Here is an 18,550-nt window from a genome sequence, read left to right on the forward strand (position 1 = left end):
CCCCTGCGACCAGTATTTCAACGCACACCCCTGAGACCAGTATTTCAACGCACATCCCTGAGACCAGTATTTCAACGCACGCCCCTGAGACCAGTATTTCACGCACACCCCTGAGACCAGTATTTCAACGCACGCCCCTGAGACCAGTATTTCAACGCACGCCCCTGAGACCAGTATTTCAACGCACACCCCTGAGACCAGTATTTCAACCCACACCCCTGAGGCCAGTATTACCACACATACCCCTGAGACCAGTATTTCAACGCACACCCCTGAGATCAGTATTTGAGCACACACCCCTGAGACCAGTATTTCAACGCACACCCCTGAGACCAGTATTTCAACGCACACCCCTGAGACCAGTATTTCAACGCACACCCCTGAGACCAGTATTTCAACGCACACCCCTGAGACCAGTATTTCAACGCACACCTGCGACCAGTATTTGAGCACACACCCCTAAGACCAATATTTCAACGCACACCCCTGAGACCAGTATTTCAACCCACACCCCTGAGGCCAGTATTACCACACATACCCCTGAGACCAGTTTCCCCGCCCCCAGTCTGGGTGTGCTGACACAATAGACCCATCTGTGGTTATGTACCCGCCGGGTGCTCCCCGTTAAAGGAGACAGCACCCCCACAACATCGACAGGGTGACTGACTGCCGCCCTGGTGATTGTGCAATCCGTCTCAACTCCCGGCTCTCTTTAGTTAATCAGCCCTGTGACCCGCGGCATACAAATCCTTCCCTCCACCGCCCCGAGAGCATCACTCACCCGCGGCCGGAATTACTATGGATTTTCTGTGCTCACCTCGGCTGTAAACAACTGGTTGCATTACTACTCTCAGGATTTATCTTCAGGACAATGGGGGCGAGGGGGTGGGGGTGGGTTGGGGGGCGGAGATCGCCGTGGACAGGGGAGGGGCGGCTGCAGTGTTCCTGGGCAGGCTCGTGTAGAAGGTCTGTCACACTTACTACTGCACACAACGGCACTTGCAAGTCACACACACTAGGCTGGATACATTACATGCACGCACACTCACACACACTGCACCGCTGTTTCACAATGCACACAAACACACTCCCTCAATATCACAGACATACGATGCGCGAGGATGCACACACCACGAGGAAGCAGGCATGTCCCCCGTGCGCGAGAGAGAGTGTGAGAAGGCTGGGGGGCGGAGGGGGGCAGAGAATGCAGAGAAAGGGAGAGACGCCCATTGAACCGTAAACATACAGCCACATAGACACAGACGTGTAACACTTCCGACGTGCAATCAAACACACGCACACACAAAGCAATTAATGCTGAAAGGAATCACTCAAACCACACGCGCGTGTGTTTGTGCTCAATAAGAGAACAAACGCGCGCGCGCAGCACGTGCACATTTATAGACTTCACCCAACAAATAGAAAACACTGAAACAGTAAACATCACACGCACACCTATCAAGCACAGACCCTACAAACACAGCATAAACAAATCACTACAAACAAGCAAACATACACAGCCAGCGCAGAGCAAGCACTTTACACGAAGAGCACATGTGATCCTCTTCGCCACACGCTCATGCGTGACAGAAGAGACGTGCACACGCACGGTGGTCTAGCACGTGCACAATTGTAGTGTTGAAATAGTGCTGAATGCTGCTAACGTGCAGCTTCGGAAGACCGTACATAATAGCTCACGGGCCGCTCCTCGGGACTCTCCGGGGCCGCGGAGGGACGTTCTCTTTCCCCGGGGCTCCTCCTGTGCTCGGGAGCCTCGGGACGGTCGATGCAGGCTGCTTCCTCCTTCCGGCTCTCTCCTCCTCCTCCGATGACGCGGAAGGGGGCTCGACCGGCTGGGCCAATCCCAGCGCAGCCCGGGCTTGAATGCGGGCGCTGCTTCCTCCTCTCACTCGGGGCCGCGGCGGTGAATACACGGAGCAATGCCGGGTGGGCACCGGCCTTAAATCTAAATATTAAGCGAGGTGGGCACTCGCTCGGGGTACCACAACAGCGGCAAGGTCCCTGACTCGAGTTGCACGAACGGGAGGGGGCGGGAGAGAACACGGACGACGGGAGGGGGGCGGGAGAGAACACGGACGACGGGAGGGGACACGGACGACGGGAGGGGGGCGGGAGAGGACACGGACGACGGGAGGGGGGCGGGAGAGGACACGGACGGCGGGAAAGGGGAGGGAACAGGAAAAAACGTAACTCCGCCCTGGGAAAAAATCTCGGGAACGCCCCCGAATCTGGTCCGGCCTTGACGGACAGATCCGGCACTCAATGGCTAGCCTCCATTTATGGAGCTAGCCAATGAGAGCCGGGGGACGTTCCCGAAGTGCTTATTGGGGACATAGGATTTCACCTGCGCTGAAAGGCTGCGCAGCAGCCTTCGGCAGGCGAAACCCAAAAAATATTTAAGGTTGTTGAAATGGACTCTTAGTTCTTCTCCTCCTCCTCTTTGCTTTAGATCCGCGCTTCCGTGAGGGGTCGTCCCGGGTTCGTATTAAAGAAGACAAGGAGAACGAGGTAAGTATAATGGCCTAAAAGTATCTTGTTTGTAAGGGACAGGGACCATTACCACTCTCAGGGGTGCTAGGGAGACCTCTTTTGTGGTGAAGGTTGTAGATCTTTTATCCCCTTTCTCTATTAGGTTGTTTGTTTTCTTGAGCTCCTGTTGTGACCACTAGGATTTAGGGAAAGTGCAAAAGGAAAACAAGTGAAATTGTGCTCAGCTTTTCCTATCTTGGTTGTTTGATACCGACTGCTCTCCTCTTGCTGTTTTTATAATGTCCCTATGAGTTTTCTTTCTTCTTTTGCTTTCTCTCAGGCCCAGTATCAGGCTCACATCTCGCTAGGGAATTACATCCCGTTCTGCTTTAAACCAACATCATTCAAACGCAATCAATGAACAAAAAAAACATTCAAGATAAAATAAAAGAATAGGAGGGAAGGATAGAACTCATTGAATGGTTTTACCTCGAATGCCTTGGTGCAAAGCATTGCAATAAAATCAGACCCTGGCCCATAGCTATATTGCCAGTTTAGGAAGCCCGGGAGCACTTTGTGCAGAAGTTTCAGGTGCAGAAAACAGGAAGCTGGGACCAAATTCACTTGTTTGTTTATACTCAGTCTTTAATTATTGGTACCGGGGCTGATGGTCCCCTAAAGCCTCTGGCGACCAACTAGGAGTATGTACAATCAATAGGTACCTAAAACATAAGAGTTCCATTTTGTCCCCGTTCAATTGTAGCACATTAATGTACATCATCTGTGTTACTGCTTCAAATGAGCAAGCACATTTTTTGCTGCTTCTACTGAATCTAACACTGACACTACGATATCATCATCTGCGTAAGACATCAGGAACAGCCCAAAACTGTATGAGCTTTGCCAACATAGAAATATACAAACTGAAAAGAGGCTGTGCACAGCCAGAGTTGAGTGCCCTGCTGGTTGGGCACAGGGTCTAGTCATAGGCCAGGCCCTTCAATAACCCATACTGCACACAGCCAATATTGAAATGATTATGTCAGGAGGTAGGTAGGAGAGGAGGACACTTAACAGTCTTTTTGCTTCCTGGTCTCAATGCCTATCTGAAGCCTACATACATGTTCTGGGGAGCTGTTATATGCCAAACCCAGAAATGACTAGACAATTGTTTCCAAACAGAAACGCCAATCTACTTAGACACGCAAAATCTCTAGGAAAGAAAATGTACCTCAGGCCAACAAAATCTGTGGCAAAAAATAATTTTTTAGTTTATAACAATCATGTAAAATCTTTGAGGAAAGGAACAAAATGTAGAAAATCCTTTATGTGAAAACATTCACTTTTTTTTAAATACAAGTTTATGTTAGAAAGCAGATGAAAGGTGTGACTGTGTGCTTCGAATCTTTCTTAGAGACCAGAATTATGGACTGGAATACAAAATATCACTGTGGTACATGAGGGAGCAGTGTTGTTCCTTACAGGCAAAGTGCTGCTTTTTTCGCAGTAACTGAGGACATCAGAACCCTTCTTGACTGTGGAGACACAGTGGTCCTGATCCTCCTCAACCTATCAGCAGCTTTGAATACTGTATCCCATCACACACTCATCAAGAGACTTCACCATATAGGAATCTCAAATGGATCGCCTCCTTCCTCACCGGCAGAACCCAAAGAATCCACCTGCCTCCTTTCACCTCGGAACCGAAGAACATCATCTGTGGCATCCCTCCAGGCTCGTCCCTCAGCCCTACTCCGTTCAACACTTAAATGACCACAACTGGACAGCATTGTCCGAAACCACGGACTAAACATCATACCCTACGCAGACGACCCTCAGCTCATCCTCTCTCTCTCTCTCTCTCTCTCTCTCTCACAACCTGTCCACAGACCACTGGAGGAACCCATGCTACAGAGGTTAGAAGAAAAACAAGCATTTGCAATGCAATAGGTCTCGCAGTAATTAAGTTTGAGCTTTTGGCATTGCTTAATATTGCAACACTAATTGCAACAAAAGTCAATAAATTGTAGGCCCAAAAAAAGTGTTCTGAGGGGTTTGAAAGGGTCTATTCTAGTTATTTTGTATTCTGGGAGGGTGAATCCTTTACCTTTATAGCCCGGTGCAGATCCTGGGTCCCATCGACACCCTCCACATGTAATCACCCCACAAAAAAGCCATTCAAAATGCACCCTTCTATGCACTGGATATGCTTTGCTATAGGTTATGTGAGCTATAACAAGACGGAAAAATACCCGGACAGACACAGGAAAGTAATCCAAGTACAAACACAAAGACAGAGCTGAGACTGGATAGAGTGCGACAAGCGGGCGGCCTGTAGCAGCTATAAGCATCTATGCACCGTTATGCCAGCCCTGCAAAGTAGGCCGTGTTAGACAAAAAGATGTCAGTACGGCTAAACATGCACAGCAACAAAATAAAAATAAAAAATGCACGCAGAGGGGGAGAACCGTGCCTAAACTGTACATAGGGTTTCCTGGCTAGGGACGGTTGTATCTCACCTAAACATGGCTCCAAATTATAGGTGGCCTTTATTTTTAGGTAGTTAACTGTGAGAGAGCCTATGCATAGTAGCAAATACACGCATATGGGCGCGCTGGTCCCTCGATGTGGCGCAAACCGTACTTGCTGATTCCGGCCACTTCTTCATCACCGTCAAGAGGACCGCAACCTAATGCCTGCCTTCTCGCTATCACTAGCCTCAAATGGCCCCCAATCCAGCAATCCTGCAAGGCTCATACGGGACTCTACTACCCCGGCAGCAGAGGCAGCTTGTCACCCGCTCCCTCTCCGAACACTCGAGGGGGGGAGAAACGGGGCTGGAGGCAGCGATAGGGCAGGGAGTACAGCGAGCACGACTACGAGGGGTGCGGGGGGACTACCCGGGAGCATTATAACAAACCACCGACCTGTGCTGGGTTCCCAAACTTAGCCACCTTGCTGCCAGGTCACTCTGCTCCGTGCTGCCAGCTGACTGTACCGCGCTTCTTGCTTGAAACGCTGTCAGACTCTGCCCAACTGCTTCCGTAGTCACTTCACTACCCACTCATGTTGACTATTTTAAAATAAAACGTACTCCCTGCATGCTCATCATACCATGTGAAGTTCCTGCGATGTGCTATGGCCTGGCCAGACGGGCTCCAACATGTGCAATGTTGTCATTCTTGCTGAGGTTAGGCCAGTTTGAATACTACAGCTCGCCTCTGTATGCAGTGACCTGAAGCTCACAAGTTCGAACCGTTGCAAGGTTCTCAGCCTTCCACCCTTATAAGAATGGTAAAGAGAGTGGTCACATTTTATTTGGTAATAGTAGCAATAGGTATGAGTTAGCTGTACCAGTACTCAGTAAAACGTGCTACTAAAAGCACTATGGAGCAGCAAGTATAGGCTTGGAAGGACCATATAACTGAAAAAACTATAGTAAGAAAACAGTGCTAAATTAGTGCAATGCCTGTACTCTAGACGAACGTCAACATCCAGCTGAAGAATTTAGTGCAATATCAAAATAAAGCTTCTTGAGTACATTAAAAAAAAAAACTCTTACTGCCCCCGGAATCCTGCCGCGGCCGCACCGGAAGTCAGGCAAGGTCGCCTGTGACGGCGGCGGGCCGCGTCTGGACCGGAAGAGGAGGCAGGCGGAGGAAATGCGTCTCGCGGCCCGGGGCTCCTGTGAGCGGTGGAGAGCCCCGGGCCGCCAGTAGGAAGTTGAGCAAGTGTTGAAGAGCTGCAGCGTGAACGCTGCGGAGGGGGCACGAGGCACATGCACGGTGCCTGCCCCTGCCGCGTGCTGAGAGCGGAGTCCCCCGAGATTGAGCCGATAAGTGCAAAAGGGCGGGGGGGGGGGTCTCGGTGCACGTGTGTGTGTGTGTGTGTGTGTGTGTGTGTGTGTGTGTGTGTGTGTGTATGCGACGGCGGGGATGGGTTCTCTGGATGTGTGGGTGCGTGCGTGCATGGGCGATCGTGTGTGTGTGTCAATTGAGCGCTCGTACTTGTGCGCGTGACAGTTTGAAATCGCCTCCAAGGCGATGCACGCGGCCAGGATTGTCTCCTGGAAAGCAGACACGGCGACAAAAGGTTCTCGGCGAGAACGGGCTTCCGCGCGCTTAGCCGAGACCTAAAAAGGTGACCAGGAGAGGGAGGGGTGGAGGAGGAGGAAGAAGAAGCAACAGACAAACTAGGAGTGGGAGTGCAACATGAAAACCATGGGGACAGGGGAAGCAGCACAAAGAGCAGAATGGACGAAAACACATGCCCTCCTCCTCCTATGGAGAACTGAAAGCAATAGAAAAAAGTGTCTCCCTAAATCTTAACGGTGGAAAGATGCAAGTCACATACTTAAATACATGGTAAAGAAGCTAAGCTCCTGACATTGGACAAATACAGAGGAAGGAAAGCTATTAATTATGAAGCAAGCAAATGACACCAACAACAAATCTAACCAATGGTAAGCAATGGGATGACCCAAAGCTCATTCTAAGCTGTATGCTGGCAAGACAAAATGCTACATACCTTTCCCATCAGAGTTGCTCATATCTGCTCCTAATCACTGTGCATTTTAGAGCCCTGAATCCCAGGGCACTGCTGGCACGCACATCTTTTCACATTCGGTCCATTCGCTTATTCACTGTATTCAGATGCCTTAAGGAATTACTGTATAGGAAGGGGGAGCTATGCCTCAGTGTAATAATAATTGCTGAATCCATGAGCAATGCCTCAGTGTAATAATAATTGCTGAATCCTTGAGCTATGCCTCACTGTAATAATAATTGCTGAATCCACAAGTGTCTTTAGACACAATCTAGGCCAATGCAGGTATTTATACTTTGTGTAGGATGCTGCAAGCCTTGGTAAAATTTTAAGTCAAACATAATGCTGAGGCTAGATCAGAGTTACCTCCCGAAAAAAAGGAAGAGAAGGTTTAAGGATAGAGAAAGGCTTCAATGTATTATAAAGAAATGGGGATGTCATGGGTGAAGACTGAAGAAAAGCTTCCCTTCAAACTCCACTGCTAATCTCATAATCACGGAGAGAGGGATCAAATCATCCAAAGGAAAGCCTTAAAGCAGGCAACTCGTATTCATTAGTATTAGCAAACCAAGGAATGTCTGGTTCTGTGCCACCCTGCCACCCCTACCCTAAAATCTAAAGGATTTCTCAAAATAGTAATCGGGCTGAACTGTCTCCAAGGCCTTGGAAGACATGATGGGTCAGAGGGCACTACCAAAGGTCTTAAATATAATCACATTGTTTTGTCAATGGCAAAGACCTTCTAATCCTTTAGAGCTACCTCAAAGATGTAGGACCTCAACAGATTTATTGACATCAAACATACTGTGATGGAATATCTGGAAATAAATGCAGTCTTCTTACTGAGGATTACTGTTTCCTGGCAAAGCCAGATATGTTCTGAAATGTTTATCTTTAACAGGAACTCATATCATTTTCTGCAGAAGCAATAATGACCATGCCGGGCCCTTGCCTTTCTGTGAGGTTAAAAGCTTCAAGGTATTGGCGTGCCACAGTAAAACCCATATATACCGCCTCGCTGCGCTTTCCTCTCTCCTCCACTCCTGACCTATTTCATCCATTAAGAACCTACCCTCTCAGGGTAGAGGTGGCCATCGCCACACATGCTCTTCAGTCCCTCACAGATACCAGGCAGAAATGATGCAAAAAGTTAATAATGGCCATTCTGTCACCATTACATGTACAGCACTTGAAAGGCATTATTGGGATACAAGGAGAAAGAAAGATCTAGCAGGCCTTGAAAAATTACAACATATTAAACCATTAAAGAACACCTGCAGAATATTTGAGTTACTATGATATGGAATATATGTCAAAAGATTATTACTATACTTGCCATTATAGTAAGGTATTCTGTAACTTCAAATAAACAATAAAACTTTGCTTAAATATTGTAACAGCTATAACATTATTATTACAATACCAATGAGTCAAGATACTACTCAATATTTACCCAATCCATGTCGAATATAATCTCTCTTGAGGAGCGGATATCTGAAATAAATTGTAATACATATATTAAATAATTGAAAGTAACTTTTAATTTCCATAAACCTAAACTTGGGTAAAATACATTTGTACCTTCTTCAGCTAACACACATTTCAACTTAATTCTTATAATGATTAATGCTTAAAAATATTCAGAAACTTTCAATCACATTTTTCATGATTTGCATAAATAATGAAAAGGATAAAGTTACATTCTTTGTGCCTTGATTTTTCCCCGTATGTAGCCTCCCGCCTATTACCACCTGTAGCTACCGAGTGGCAGGACCAGTGCCTTCATCTATAGTAGTTTAATTGATTTTTGTGCAATCTGGTACCATACATGCTGCTGGTCATTGTACTCTCACACACCTTTTTCTGATGGGAGCACGCCCACTTCCAAGTTCCCGACTTAGAAAAAGGAGCCAATTTAGATTCTGTTTCCATCCAATGGCTAAGAAGTTGGTGGAAGAATATTAATGGGAGGGACAACAGACTAGGAGTAACAGAGTCCCTAGAGAGGTAAATGTATCAAGGCAGTATCAGTTACTTTAGGTTAAGTTAGGTTTAAGTAAATAGGGGCCAGATGTACTAACCACTGGTCGCAAATTGCGACTGTTGTGGAATTTTGCAAACCCACCTACATACTAATAGGTCAGTTCAGATAAATCCCAATCATAGTGGGCCGCAATCTCACCTGCCTCATCAATATGCATGTGGTAGGTCACAAATTGAGACCCCCTACAATCGAATGCCGTCAGAGAGATGGTTTACTGGGGTCAGCAGACCACCATGCCTGTGATCAATTTTCAATAAAGTGCATAACTGTTAATTGTTTAAATGCAGGCCGTTTTCCTTGAAGGAAACTGGAACAAAAACCTTTAAAAAAAAATTAGGATAAGAGTGGACAGTGGTTCAGTGGTTCCCTGAACCAGTGTCCACCCCATACAATAATTTTTTTTTTTTTTTACATTCCCAAATTGGCCCCTTCCCATATGAAAATTGGTTACCACTCCAACTTGTGAGTCAGTAGCTTTTCAAGGTTTTGAGACTAGATTTCATTTGCAAAATATTGATACACTGAATTACAAATGAATCTATATTTGGAAGAAATGCCCTAACACGCCCCTTCCAAACAGCAATTCGTAATGCATTTCTAAACCCATTTAGCGATTCAGTAATCCATTACCCATTTGCTATATTGGTTTAGAACAGGTAATTACGTCATTCAGCAGTTGCAAAGCCAGTGATTTAGTGAATTGCAGGGTTTGCGACCGCTAAATATTTTCGTCCCTCTGGCCATACCTTCCTCAACCTCCTGATCAAATATTACATTGTTTCATGAGGAAGTCTTAATAGTGCGATACCTACATATGGCATCAACACATGCTTTTATAAAGCCGCTAAAGCTTTCTTTGTTCTGAGTTGGCTTGGAACTCTGGACATAGTACCTAGCCTGTGACGAATATACTACTAGTAGATGCAGGATATAATCCATTTAGCAATGGTGATTGTATATACAGTTTCCCTCCAAAATTGACAGCTGGTATGTAACTGTAAAATGCATAACTCTTGTGCAGGTTAAAAAGTGAGCTTGTCATGCAACTGGAATTTGTTTAACAATTTGGGTAAAAGACAGTTATAAGACAGTACTGCCTTCACTCGATGGAACACTGCTTAAAGGTCCAAGACTCAAGAACATGAAGCACGCTAATGTGTTGAAAAGGAATAATAGTAACTAGAAAGCAGAGGAGCTTTATCTAACAAGAGGAAATGGGTTGGAAATGTTTTAATATTTATTTTAAGAGGACCGCGTTCACATTTCAAGTACACATACGGACAAGAGGAAACAACTGCATTAGACCCGCCACATATATAATCAGTAGCTGCTTAGAAGAGGTTGCAGAGGACCACATAAGGTCTGATAGCCAGATGCTCAATTGGTTAGACCCAAATACATAACCTTAGCCATTTGTGCTCTGGGGGAGGACCTCCTTTTAGCTACCAGTATGTCAAAGTAGGCAACTGCAGCTGAAGGTGAGCAATGGTAGGGAAGAATGCAGGAATCTCTCTTTTTTATGCACAAGTGGTCCTACGTCTGGGGGAGGCAAATCTATTCCCTCCACAGTAGTTATATGTTGTTTGACAACAGCACATGAAAAGGGAAAATGATGGATCCACTAGAATGACAGAATAGTGCATGATAATCCGTAGACAGGAAGTCATACATGAACATCCCTCTTTAATTTATCACACCTACCCCCAAGGATTGGGGTGACCCTGCCCATCGAAGAGGCAAACTGCTCACACCTCAATTTCGGTGAAGATGGTTGGGAACCCCAGGCCATGTAGGTGGAGTGGAGGACTTTCAACTCATTGTAGATTCCATCTACAGGCAGTGCATCTTCTGATTGCTATCTCCTATTGTGTGGGAGGACAACTGGTATATACAAAGTATGATGGTGCAGCCACACAATTTCAGCATGCAGAGCTGTGGAAAAGAGTGTGCCTCCTTACTGTGGTGCTGTCCATGTTAAACATAACCCACTGGCTAAAACCAGTAGGTTTTAGGGCCAAAGAAAACTCCCACCATCTTAAATATGTTTAAGTGAAATGATTAATCTAGTATGTCCCACAAAAAAAAGATTAACAGATCAAAAAACGCTCACAGTGAGCATCCCACATCAAACTGATGAGACGAGTGAGACTGGCTCAACTCAAGGGAATGGAACACAAAGGCAGCATTCAGACTGAATGGCACCATTTTATACATAGTGTTGGATTTCCTCAGAGGCATACACTGTGTTTCTGCAGGGTGAACACAAATAAGTAAGTGTCCTGAACAGCCACAGAAAAGAGCTGGATATTTTGGACAATCCTTGAAGAACAACAAGAACAGTAACGGGTTGACAATTTGCAAAAACAGTATGGGATTGGATCGAAATCAATACCCCTTTCCGAACATCTGGGATATTGGCTAAAATAGGAAGACGATTTATCTCCTGCAGATACCAACTCCAGGTTCTGGGTAGGAGGGTGTGTGCATGAAAATCTACAGCACAATACGCCATGAACAGAGGCTTACAGGATAAACAATTTTCCGTTCACATCATGTGTTGCTGTAAATACACATGCTCTGCATAGACAGTAAAGCAGCCCCACCCTCTCCCCAAAAAAGCAGTGACTAGCATGTGGATGATGTGGATGTCTGAATTAAGGTCTTTAAGATTGCTTGGCTTAGATATCCACACAATAGTTCTTGATAAAAGTGCATGGAGTTGACCAAGTAGCTGCTTTACATATAGCAGGTTCCAGGATATTGCCAAGAAAGGCCAGGACAGCTGCTTTTTTGGCATGTAGAGTGTTCCCAGGGGAGAACAGAGAGTGCTCTTTTGACTTTGTGATATCAGAAGTGGATGCATCTGACTATCTTGCAACATGAGCCTTACAAATAGGTTGACCCTTATAGGTTTAGGAAAGGCAACAAAGAGCTAGCTGGCATTTCAAAAGGACTTGATCCTGTCAATGCTTTACATGAGAGCCCATTTGACATCTAAGCTATGGAGGGGGGCTCTCTCTCTGTTACTGAATCTGATGGAAGAAGACTGGAATCTCAATGGTTTGGTTGAGATGAAAGAGAGAAACCACTTTAGGGAGGAAGAAAACAAGTTACTTACCTGTAACTTTGGTTCCCCAGTATTGGTAACTTTCATAGATTCCCATGCTTTGTATCATTCCCCGTCGTTGGATTGGGAGTCTCGGTAACCAAAAATAATATAGCAGTAGGTACAAAAGAGAAAGGAAAGGCCTAGGCCTCATTCCCTTTTGTAGCATATCCGCCTCTTTTTGCAAAAGAGACCAAACTAATCATCAGCCAATCAAAAGAGCCTCACCCCTTAGAACCCTCCTGAAGGAACCTCAGAGCCTCAGATTTTCGCAGCCGTTGTGTATTAGTAACCATATCTGCTGGAGGCTGAGCTTTCCTTGGGGAGGCGGGCGGGCGCATGGGAATCTATGAAAGTTACCAATATTGGGGAACCAAAGTTACAGGTAAGTAACTTGTTTTCTTGCCCCAGTATTGGAACTTTCATAGATTCCCATGCTTTGTATCAGAGTAGCAAGCAGTAAGCAATACAGCACATTTTGTTGCATAAACATACATTGCAAAAGCCATCAGTATTCCAAAGATACAAAATCTGCAAACAAGGAAGGAGGGATAGAAAAGGAAAGCTCACCAATCAGTGGAAGAGGTTCCTCAGTACCGCTCGGCCCACAGCCGTGTCCTCTTGCATCAAGGAGTCCAAGCAGTAATGTCTTGTAAAGGTGTGCACGCTGCTCCATGTTGCAGCCCTGCAAATGTCTTTGATGTGCACTCCCGCAAAGAGTGCCGATGAAGAAGACACAGATCTTGTGGAATGTGTTCTAATTCTGCTGGTTAGCGGCTGCCCCGCTGTTTAGTGGCAATAGAGAATGGCACTAGAGATCCATCTTGCAATACTTTGTTTTGAAAGAGGCAGGCCCTTGCGAGGACCCCCAAAGCAATGAAAAGTTGCAAGGATTTACGGAATTCCTTGGTGCGATCCAAATAAAATTTCAAGCACCTTTGCACGTCCAGAGAATGCAGTGACCTTTCCGCCGGAGTGGAAGGGTGAGGAAAGAAAGATTTAAGAATCAACGGCTCATTTAGATGAAAATCCAAAGGGACTTTAGGTATGAACCTTGGATTAGTCCGTAAGATTGCTGTATTCCTCTTGAACTGGAGAAACGGCTCCTGAATTGTGAGAGCTTGTAGCTCTCCAATGAGTCTTGCGGAAGTGAGGGCAAGAAGGAGAGCTAACTTCCATGAAAGGTATTTCATATCCGTGCAATGAGTAGGCTCAAAAGGGGTCTTCATGAGTTGTGTGAGAACCAAGTTCAGTAGCCAAGTAGGAGGCGGAGGCCTCACTGGAGGATAAACTCGAAACAATCAACATTCCCTTGAGAAATCGTTTAATTATCCTTGAAGACCAGAGAGAAGGTCCAGATTGTGAACGTCTGTACCTAGAAATTGCCTCTAAATGAACCTTTATTGAAGAATGTGCCAGTCCAGTTTTAGCTAAGGACAAGTGATAAGGCAGAAGTTGATAGGGTTGAGACGTGAAGGGATCAACACCTTCTGCCCTGCACCAAAAGCAAAATCTTTTCCATTTCAAACGGTATGTTTTATTTGTAGAAGGAGCTCTAGCCTGGGAGAGAACCTGTCTTATTTAATTGGAGATGGGAAGATTCATGAATTCTCGCTGCTCTGGAGCCATGCTGTCAGGTGCAATGAAGCTGGATCCGGATGCCAAATCTGCCCCCCGGACATTGTGAGAAGGTCCGGAAGAACTTGCAAGGGAAGAGGAGGGGCCAGCGACAACAGATGGAGTTCCGTGAACCAGAACTGTCTCGGCCAGGCCGGAGCTATCAAGATCATCTTGCATGGTTCCACCTTGATCTTCCTGATAAGCCTCGGTATCATTGGAATGGGGGGAAAGGCGTAAACAAATGTCCCTGACCAGGCTATCGAAAGCGCATTCCCCAATGATACTCGATGGTGAAGCCTGCTTGCATAAGACCGGCATTTCTTGTTGGTCGGAGTGGCAAACAGATCTATGGAGGGCTTTCCCCACTGTTGAAAAACCTTGTTCAGAACCACCTGGTTCAGCTCCCACTTGTGACTGACTGAGGACAGTCTGCTTAGTCTGTTGGCATGTTCGTTTAAGACTCCTGGCAGATGCTCAGATTGCAGCGAAATGTTGTGAAGGATAGCCCACGCCCAGATTTCCTGAGCTTCTTGAGACAACGGTAGAGACCTTGTTCCTCCCTCCTTGTTGATGTAATACATGGCCGTGGTGTAGTCCGTGCGGATGAGAACCTTTGAACCCTCCAGGCGAGGGAGAAATGCCTGAAGAGCCAGCTTGATTGCTCTGAATTCTAGTAGATTGATATGAAGATGACGGTGCTGAGGAGACCAATGTCCACTGACATGAAGGTCCTGCAGTACTGCCCCCAGCCGTCCAATGACACATCCGTCGTCACCACCTGAGGAGACGGATCGCTTACGAAGGATAGACCTTGGGATAGGTTTTCCTGCTTCGTCCACCATAAGGCAGCTGTTTTCATCGTTGAGGTGATGGTCACCTTGTCGTCGAACGAACCGTGAATTTGCTGCCATTGAATGACGAGCTGCTCCTAGAGAGGACGCATCCTCAGTCTACAGTGAGGAATCAGAGGAATGCATGAGGAGATCACTCCCAGAAGGGATTTGTAACGGCGTACTGAAAGATACCTTCTTTTTCCGAAGGCCAGTGCCATCGACTGCAGTTTTTCTTGCCTTTCTAAAGTCGGGAAAGCTTTGCTGAGATCCGAGTCTAAGATGGCTCCCAGGAAGCGTGCAGTCCTGGACGGAACCAGAGAAGACTTTTCCTTGTTTAGAGTAAGTCCCAGATTCTGAAAAAGGTTTGTACATGCCTCGACTGCTTCCCATGCAGCCTCCCTGGACAGGGCCTTCAACAACCAGTCGTCCAGGTAAGGGAAGACCTGAAAATGATTCCTCCGCAGAAACGCCGCCACCGGTGCCAGCACCGTGGTGAAGATTCTTGGAGCTGAGCGAAGACCAAAGGGTAAAACCCTGAATTGAAAGTGGCTCTTGGCTACTGTAAACCGTAGAAACCTTCTGTGTGCTGGGTGAATCGGTATGTGAAAATACGCATCTTCGAGATCGAGCGTGGCCATGAAATCCACTGGATTGATAAGACGAAGTATGTCTTGAAGTGAAACCATCCGAAAGGATAGGGAAATGAGATAGGTGTTGAGCTCCCTGAGATCTAAAATGGGGCGCCATTTCTCTAGTGTCTTCCTCACCAGGAAGAACCTGGAAAAAAAACCTTCCCCTCTTTGGGAGGAGGGGACCGGCTCTATAGCACCTTTGAGGAGCATCTGATGAACTTCGAGCCGCAGATGTTTTGATGGGATGGCGGCCGGGGGCTTGGATGGTGGAATTTGTGTGAATTCCAAAGTATGGCCCTTTCGAATGATGTTTAGCACCCAACGGTCTGATGTTATGCTGGACCAATTCTGAAGGTATTGAGATACCCTGCCCCCTACCGATGGTCTTGTAGAGGAGGGCACAGTAGGAAGAGCCAGGATGCCGCTATTGCTTCTTGGACGTATCCCGTTCTTGGCGATTTTGTCCTCCTCTATTGTTCGGACGAGAGAAATTCGAGGACTGTCTTTGTCTTTGTTGGTAAGGCTGACGGTATTGTTGAGAGCCTGCAAAATTTTCTTTGCTTCGCCTTTTGCCTCTTGAGGTAGTTGATCCAGATAGGGCGCAACGTCGTACCATAGTTGGCGGTCATACCTGCCTAATATTGCTAAGGCATTCGCTGCCCGCACCAGAAGACTGGCCATAGATGAGAATTGTTTACCAGCGTTATCCAATCTCCTGCCTTCCTTATCTGGAAGTGTTGTTAAAGGAGTTGATGGATTGCGTGATTTCCTCTGTGCGGCTTGAGAAATCACAGAGTCCGGTTTTGGGTGTCCTGTCAAAGACGCCGGACCATCCTCAGGTGCTTTATATTTCTTTTCAAGGCGCGGTAGCACAGGGACCACTGTCGCTGGGTTTTTCATAGCCTTCAGGCCTTCCTCCCAAACATGTTGAACAATGGGGACAGACCTAGTAACCTTCCTATATGGCTCCTTAAAGTCATACAAAAAACACTTGGTGGTAACAGAAGGCATTGCTAGTTTGAATCTGCCACAGGCTCTTTCCATTAACTTATGGAACCCTCCGATATCCGCTGGAGGGGAGTCCACCGGATCCGGACATGGTGAAGCCGGGTCTGGGATAACGTACTTGTCCCATTCTATGCCTTGATTTGGTCTGTCGTCAAAGTTTTGATCCTCATCCGAGGAATCATCTTGAGTGTCCAATGTTATTGAAGGTACCTGTGGAATCGGTGTTTGCGGCTGAGATATCACCTGAGCCCGCAACTCTGGAGAAACCAGTATAGGTGTTGTAGGAACCGCAGGGCTTGCGTAGACGGAACAGGAATAGGCTGTGAACAACTGGATTTGTAATCCTGCAGCATGTTGTGTAAATCCTGCAAGAGCGAAGAAGGCACAGACTCCATCTGTTGACCCGAATACTCCCGAGGCTGAGCAGAATGTTGGTACCCATATTCCTGCAGGTATTCCTCTTCAGAATCCATTTCTTGACATTTTACCAGAAGCTCAGAAGGACTGCGTGCATATCCATATGAGCTCCGATCTTCCTCATCCGAGTCGACCTCATCCTCATCCAACAGCAGAGCTGGGGGTAAGGGGGTAACCCTCCTCGGGGACGTCATATCAGGTGTAATGCGTTGCATGGAAATGGTGATTTTTTACATCGACGACAATATAGTCGACGATCCCGTCGACGATGGAGTTGTTTCTGGCAATGCTGGCGTCGATGGAATAGCCTTCATCGACAAGCGAACAACCGTCGACGATGAGACAGTCAACGCACCTGCTGCCGTTGTCGTCAATGTTGTGGTCGTCGAAGCACTCGACGACGACAGTCGTCGTCACCGCCGACAAAATCTTCGTCGCTGCCGTCGTCGATGTCGTCGTCGACATCCTCGTCGACGTTGCTGTCACTGTCGTTGACGACCCCGTCGACGCCGACGGGATAGTACCGTCGACGAGCCCGTCGACTGTACCACTTTAAGTTTAGGCTTCAACGCCTTCGTCGACGAAGTCTTCAGCTGCGTCGTCGATGACTTGGAACTCCTGTCAGACTTCTCAGAGGACTGAGAAGATGGCTTCTTGAAGGCTGGAACCGTCTTCGTCACAGAAGATGGTGTAGATGGTCCCTCCCTCTCCTTTACACCATGGTGAGAAGATTTGAGTGGACCTAGGCTCTCAGACTCTCTGGTGGTCTTTTTTGAGGCCTTAGCAGGATGTTCCACTGAAGGTGAAGGGGAACCCCTACCCCTTTTGACTGACCTTCTTGAAGATGTCCCTTAAGAAGAGTCCTCACTTTCACTGGAAACTGTGTCCTTTCTAGACTTCAACTTCTGGAGCCAGGTAAGAAGTCTACCCTCACGGTCCCGGAGGGTTTTGGTAGAAAAGGTGCGGCAGATCTTGCAGTCCGCAGCCTTATGGTTAGGATAGAGGCAATAAATACAATCTTCATGCCTATCCTCCACAAACAATGTTTTCTTGCCACAGGTGGAGCATGGCTTGAAAAGGGCCGCCTTCTTCTCTTTATCAGACATCCTGGAAGAGACAGCCAACAATTTTGAAGAAAAAATCCTGAAGAAACACTGAAAAAGAGTTGAGATTGAGCAGAGCTCAAAGGAGACTCCCTAAGCACAACGTGCGGTAGAAAATCTGAGGCTCCTTCAGGAGGGTTCTAAGTGGTGAGGCTCTTCTGATTGGCTTATGATTAGTTTGGCCTCTTTTGCAAAAAGAGGCGGATATGCTACAAAAGGGAATGAGGTCTAAGGCTTTCCTTTCTCTTTTGTACCTACTGCTATGTTATTTTTGCTTACCGAGACTCCCATTCCGACGACGGGGAATGATACAAAGCATGGGAATCTATGAAAGTTCCAATACTGGGGCAACTTTGGGCTGTTTGAGAGCACAACCCTGTCCCTGTGTACCTGCAAGCTTGTGTAGTAGGACTGTCGGACTCACGTAATATGTCCATGCAGGAAGTCGAATTCCAGGACCTTAGGTGCCAGATCGCTAGACTGAGTTGCTGGGCAGGGTGTCTGATCTGTCCTTGGTTTCTGGTGAGAAGGTCTGGCCTTGTTGGGGAACTTCTCGTGGAGCAGAATGATTTCTTGAGGAGTGTGGGGTATCAGGGTTTTCTGGCCACATGGAGGCTACGAGGATTAGGGTTTGAGATGTTTGCATCATCTTCTGCACAAGTGGAAAAGCGGGAGAAGCAGAACAGAGTAATTAAAGATCCCTGACCAGTGTATCCATAGTGTATTGCCCATTCACTGTGGGTGTGGGTATT

The 18,550-nt window shown here is 46.9% G+C and overlaps 1 protein-coding gene across 1 annotated transcript in view; it reads right to left on the minus strand.

Moving 5' to 3' along the window:
* Positions 1-18,550, minus strand: part of ACTR1A (actin related protein 1A) — a 262,729-nt gene that overhangs the window by 55,171 nt on the left and 189,008 nt on the right. The window contains exon 10 of the mRNA XM_078643654.1: positions 8,489-8,529. Coding sequence (XP_078499780.1) covers positions 8,489-8,529 — 41 coding nt within the window. The remainder of the gene's footprint in view (positions 1-8,488; positions 8,530-18,550) is intronic.

This window comes from Lissotriton helveticus, chromosome 5_1 (assembly GCF_964261635.1).
Source record: "Lissotriton helveticus chromosome 5_1, aLisHel1.1, whole genome shotgun sequence".
Classification (NCBI taxonomy): Eukaryota; Metazoa; Chordata; class Amphibia; order Caudata; family Salamandridae; genus Lissotriton; species Lissotriton helveticus.